Raw genomic sequence first — 6,458 nt, 5'->3', positions numbered from 1 at the left:
TTAATTATAAAACTTTTTTTATAATCTACAAACAAGATTTTATAATTAAAATCGGATGTAGTAAAAAAAAACAAAAGTCCCCATCTCAGATGTTGCGCTCTTCATGACTAGTACCACCTCAGATCCCAATTATAAGTTTGTAGTATGTAAACATGAGATTTTATAATTAAAATTAAAAGCAGAAAAAACACAGTTGCCATCTCAAAATTAGCGCTCTCCATGACTAGTACTCTCGTCCTAATTATAATATTTTATTTGTGGTTTTCAAACAAAGTCTTATAATTAGAATAAGAGGTAGTAGTTGGCTGTCCATTGAGCATCACAATCAACAAGACACTGTTCAGTCTCATTATTTGCCGGAAAATTCTCTGTCTGGGTTTACAGGTTCTCTTACCTGTGCATCCATGGCGGTCGTCCAGGAAGCGGAAGAAGATGATGATGATGGAGAGAACAAATCTGATTGGGTGTAAACAATTTCACGTTAACAATGCCATCTCATCTACCTACCTACCGAGTAATATGTCATCTCTTACTCAGCACAACTCATCATTTAAATAACTTTAGAGATAAAATTTTAGAAGATACTCTCGGGATTTCTCATTCTTTTCATAATCTTATCTCCAATATCAGATCAAATAATGAATGATTTCAATTTCATACTTTATAAAACTATTATTATAATATTACATAAATAAAAAAAAAGCTAAACATCTACTTTTTAAAATATTAAATCTAAACCATTTATTTTTTTTAATTTAACCGTAAAAATGAGATTCTGGAAGAAAAAAGAGAGAGAGAAAAAGGAATTACGAGAAAATTGCCGTGTTGAAAGCATGGTATATCAGGCCCAAAGCTCCGTCAAAACAAAATCAGGCGTAAAGTTCATAATAACCAAAGGTGAAACAACGTCTTTATTTATCTATAATTGGATATATTTATTACAATATTATATAATGGGTTGTTTATATTAGAAGCTTTTATATTTAGTAGGAGTCTTTCTTCTATCTGAATTAAAAATAAAAATTCTTTGATGCTCAAAATGCCGCCTTGTTCTTTTGTCTGTTTTGCTTTCATGCCGGAATGCCGACTGGTTCTATTTTCCCCTTTTATGTCCAAAACACCAGCCTGTCCCAGAAACAAATACATACACATGGACACATATTGGCGTTTTAATGTTGTCTTTTTGCATTCAAGTCGATCTTTCTTGTAATTCACACCTCAAGTGTTGAGCATAAAAGGCATAGCCGGCCAACGCATAAAACCTCAAACTTACCTTTTGAGTACATTCTTTCAATATGGAAATGCAGAACCCATATTCAATCATCTTCATCTTCTTCTGCTTCTTCTTTGTGATCCGCAAGCTATCTTCTTCCAGGAAACCCACCAGAAACCTACCTCCAGGGCCATGGAAATTACCCCTTATAGGAAACCTACACCAACTTGCTGGCTCACTGCCCCATCGTTCTCTCACAAATCTTGCAAACAAGTACGGACCATTCATGCATCTTCAACTAGGACAACTTTCTCATATCATAGTATCTTCACCAGAATATGCCCAAGAAATAATGAAGACACATGATCAGATCTTTGCAAATAGGCCCAAAAGTCTTGCCTCTGATATCTTGACCTATAATTGCACAGACATCATCTTTTCCCCATATGGAAACTACTGGAGGCAGCTGCGAAAGATTTGTCTGTTGGAGCTTTTCTCTAAAAGAAGGGTTCAATCATTCAAAAAAATAAGGGAAGAAGAGGTGTTAGCACTTGTGAGGAATATCTCTAAACATGAAGGTTCTGTCATGAACCTTAGTGGAAAAATCTACGCATTCATGAATTATGTAGTCGTCAGAGCGGCGTGTGGCAAAAAGACAGAGAACGTAGAACATCTACTGCAAATAATGGAGCAATCAATAAAGGCTGGCTCTGGGTTATCCATTGATGATTTCTATCCTTCGCTGAAATTTATTAGTGTCATCACTGGGATGAGAGCTCGAGTTATGAAGTTGCACAAAGATTGTGATGAAGTGCTTGATGAAATCATTAGAGAACACAAAGAAAAGAAAGGCAATAATTTTGGAGAGGTCGAGGATGATCTAGTTGATGTTCTTCTCAAGATTCAAGCGGAGGATGACTTTGGGATCCACTTATCCCTTGACAACATTAAGGCTGTTCTTAAAGTTCGTTAGTGTGTGCACTTTATATCATATAAATGTTACATAATTAATGATGAAAGAAATGAACATCCTTTTAATTAATCAATTGTGAATCCTTTTTCAGGATGTTTTCTTTGCTGGAACCGGAACATCAGCAGCTACAATTGAATGGGTAATGTCAGAATTACTGAAAAACCCAGAGGCAATGAAAGAGGCACAAGCAGAGGTACAAGTAAAATTAGAATTCTGAATACGTATTATGATTTTGTGGACTTCGTGTGCATAAATATGATTAATTATTAGTATACTGGATTATTTATTTATTGATATACATGTAAAAAAATTGAAATTATCAGCATTTGTCTTTACATGAGACTTCATATATTGGATTTTCAGGTAAGAAGAATCTATGGAGGCAAAGGATTTGTCGATGAATCAGAACTTCATCAATTAAAATATTTAGGTGCTGTTATCAAAGAAAGCTTCAGACTGCATCCACCTGGGGCATTGTTGGTTCCCAGAGAGAATAGTAATAGTTGTAAAATCAATGGATATGAGATAACTCCAAGAACAAGGATTATTATTAATGCTTGGGCTATTGGAAGAGATCACAAGATTTGGAATGAACCAGAGAGATTTGAACCCAAAAGGTTTCTTGATACAACGGTTGATTACAATTTCAATGGTTCAAATTTTGAGTTCATCCCATTTGGCGCGGGAAGACGAATATGTCCTGGAATTACATTTGCTATACCTACTCTAGAATTGTTACTTTCCAATTTACTTTACCATTTTGATTGGAAACTCCCCAGTAGAATGAAGCCTGAGGAAATGGACATGGATGAGTCATTTGGAGCTGCGGTAAGAAGGAAAAACAATCTGAATGTAGTTCCTATTCGCCATTTCCCTTAGGATTATATATGTGTGTGTGTGTCTTGAAGATGTGGTCTTTGCATTAATATTTAGGAAAAAATAAAAACAAAAATTGTAGATTGAAATTGAGTTTCAATTTAGTGCTATAAAATTTATGACTACAAAATTCATCTATATGATAGGTTATCATTCAATGCTCATCCTAGTGATGAATACTGGGTGTCAAAGATCACTCGTGATCTAAAATGGATAATCCAAATTTAAAAATTATTTAAAATATAAAAATAATTAAATTAAATTTGAACCATTCAAAATTAATATGTTATTTCTTAGATTAAGATGAGCATGATGCTCAATATCTTTTTTATTAATATAGAATATGCTCCCAAAAGTGTTTGCATTGAGCCATTAATGCATCAGACAGTCAAGCATGAAACATTGTTTAATTAACATGCCGGAGCATGACATTCTTTTCCAACTTTTAAGCGAGTTAAGCAAAAGATTAAAAAAAAAAGTGATCATAAACTGTACAAAAGAACGAAACAATTTTGCTCTTGCAAGTGTCTTAAAAATTTCTAATTGTCATGGCTACTTCATTTTGAAATGAGTTTTGGTATTCATTAAGCATGATAAGTATTAAAATCTAGATCATTCAGATCTTAGTCGAAATGAGTTTTGGTACTCATTAAGCGTGATAAGTATTAAAATCTAGATCATTCAGATCTTAGTCTGCTGATTAGAAAATAAAATGAAGGGGATGAGCAATCCTCTCCCAACAACATGGAACAGTAAATAATCATACTCCCTTAACTAATACATGAGGAATAAATCATATTAATGAAATGGGGGGAAAAAGTACGCTAAAGTATATATTTGATCCTTTAACTTTATGTAAGGTTTCACTTTGGTTCTTTAACTTTAAAAAGTCTATTTTTAGTCCTTTAACTCCATAATTGTTAGCCTTGTATGATTTTTTGTAACAATCATGGTTGTTTTGAATATTAAACTTAATATGTTAATATTTAGTAATGTTTTATCAGCATTCAAGAGTTTAATATTATCATTTTTTGTTACCAGTTTTAGGGTTAAAGAAAATATTGTGTAAAGTTAAAAGACTAAAAATATACTTTAACCAAAAAAGCAATTTTAATATACTTATGGAGACATTTTAAATTGAAAGATATTAATTGACATTACAATTCATAAAATACTCTATATATTAAAAAATATCATTCTAATCCTTATTATAAGTTACTTATAATTCATTCTCATATATCAAGAAAAGTATTAAATTGATAAAAAAAAATTTAAATTTATTCTTATTAAAGTTTTTTCTCTCTCTGAATTCACAAATCGTTCTCATCTCTTTCTCTCTTTCTAACCAGAATTTATTAAGAGTAAAACTGGGGGGAAATCATTAAACACCCTGTAAGTAATTTATAAGAAGGGCGAGAGTGGTAAGACTTAGATTTTGATTAAAATATATATTTGTTGCTTGAATAACCTGAAAACAAATCCAACATGAGGCCAGGGCCGTTAAGGAACGAGTTCTATATATAATTATTTGCGCGCATACACAGGGCAGGGCAGCAAATTCATTAACCTAAACCACTGATAAATTAAATTGAATATAATTTTTATATTTTGGTTTAAAAACGGACACACACACGACAACAAACAATGGTCCCATAATTTCTATGATAGACAATAATTTCCATAGATGACGAAAGTAGAAGCCATGATGCATAAGGGACTTGTTTGGAATAATTTATTAGTAGCTTTTTAATCATAATTTACAAAATACGAGATAATTATGTAAGATGAGTTTTGTTTTGAATTTATAAGTATTTGTCATCACTGTCCCAAATAGGCCCAAGGACAATGTACTACAATCACACAATGTCACGTGCATCACATGGGTGCAAAGCTTATCCTAAAGGAAAAATCAGAAAAAAGACCTCGGAAATGGAAAAAAATATGAATAGGGAACCATCACAATATTAGTATGAGTTTTAACAACAATTGGTAAGTAAATGACAACAATTCTTATGAATAGGTCTATGCATGTAATTTTTCAATTTTCAAGGTCTTTTTTTTACAATTTTTCCTATCCTAATTATAAGGGGTTATTTAATTGATAAACAAATAGACTAACTTTTCATATTATGTTATTAGTATAAAGGTCTTATATTTAGAACCGGAAGAGTAATTAAGAATTAGAAAAGAAAACTTATAACGGGTTTTTCTATGATATAAGATCACTGGAAAACATTACATCTATTTACTTATGGTGATATGACACATTGCAAAACAGAACATGTATATATTCCCCCTTCAAGTACTGTAGTAATTCAATGGCGTGAAATATACGTTAAAACAAAGAGTAAAGGATAAATCATACAGTCAATCTTCATTACGTATGTATAAATTATAATTCAAAAACTCCAATTGTTGAGTTATAAAATCAGGCTGACAACGCAAAACCTCTCAGATAGCTTTAGTTACCATTCCTTCAATATGCAGATACAGATCCCATATTCTATCATCTTCTTCACTTTCTTCAGCTTCTTTGTGATCCATAAGCTCCAAAAACCTACCTCCAGGGTGATGGAAATTACCTCTCATCGGAAACCTACACCAACTTGCTGGCTCACTACCCCATCGTTCTCTCACAAATCTTGCAAGCAAGTACGGGCCCTTCATGAACCTTCAATTTGGACAGGTTTCTCATATCATAGTGTCTTCACCAGAATATGCCAAAGAAATAATGAAGACCCATGATCAAATCTTTGCAAATAGGCCCAAAAATCTTGCCTCTGATCTTTTGACCTACAGTAGCATAGACATCATTTTTTCCCCTTATGGAAACTATTGGAGGCAACTTCGAAAGATTTGTACTTTAGAGCTTTTCTCCAAACGAAGGGTTCAATCATTCAAGAAAATTAGGGAAGAGGAGGTATTAGCACTTGTGAGGGATATCTCTGAACATGAAGGTTCTGTCATGAATCTTAGTGGAAAAATCTACGCATTCATGAATTATGTAGTTGTGAGAGCGGCTTGTGGAAAAAAGACAAAGAATGTAGAATACTTGCTGCAAACAATGGAAGAATCAATAAAGCTAGGCTCTGGGTTATCCATTGATGATTTCTATCCTTTGCTGAAATTTATTAGTGTCATCACTGGGATGAGAGATCGAACATGAAGTTGCACAAAGATTGTGATGGAGTGTTTGATGAAATCATTAGAGAACACAAAGAAAAGAAAGGAGATAATTTTGAAGAAGTCGAGGATGATCTAGTTGATGTTCTTCTCAAGATTCAAGAGGACAATGACCTTGAGATCCAGTTATCTCTTGACAACATTAAAGCTGTTCTTAAAGTTAGTATTATGAGCTATATCTCTAACCTGCTGTTAGTTACGGTTTCTATATTC

At 32.8% G+C, this 6,458-nt stretch overlaps 1 protein-coding gene across 1 annotated transcript; it reads left to right on the top strand.

The window, feature by feature from the left end:
* The first annotated feature begins 1,295 nt into the window (after positions 1-1,295).
* LOC114755114 (cytochrome P450 71D10-like) lies at positions 1,296-6,228 on the top strand. Its single transcript, XM_028943989.1, has 5 exons — positions 1,296-2,177; positions 2,278-2,379; positions 2,550-3,014; positions 5,550-5,630; positions 5,749-6,228. The coding sequence occupies exons 1-5, from the start codon at positions 1,296-1,298 to the stop codon at positions 6,226-6,228; spliced, it is 2,010 nt and encodes a 669-aa protein (XP_028799822.1).
* Positions 6,229-6,458: the final 230 nt, after the last annotated feature.

This window comes from Neltuma alba, unplaced genomic scaffold (assembly GCF_004799145.2).
Source record: "Neltuma alba isolate B1F8T4 unplaced genomic scaffold, ASM479914v2 tig00010231_pilon, whole genome shotgun sequence".
NCBI lineage: Eukaryota > Viridiplantae > Streptophyta > Magnoliopsida > Fabales > Fabaceae > Neltuma > Neltuma alba.
The sequence above is the reverse complement of the archived record's forward strand: the minus strand, read 5'-3'. Positions and strand labels throughout refer to the sequence as shown.

Bases quoted from the DNA above. Each gene is read 5' to 3' on its own strand.
- LOC114755114 (XM_028943989.1), top strand. From the start codon at position 1,296: ATGGAAATGCAGAACCCATATTCAATCATCTTCATCTTCTTCTGCTTC. The intron at 2,380-2,549 runs GTACAAGTAAAA...TTGGATTTTCAG, and splicing joins TGAAAGAGGCACAAGCAGAG to GTAAGAAGAATCTATGGAGG. The intron at 5,631-5,748 runs GTGATGGAAATT...CAATTTGGACAG, and splicing joins TCCAAAAACCTACCTCCAGG to GTTTCTCATATCATAGTGTC.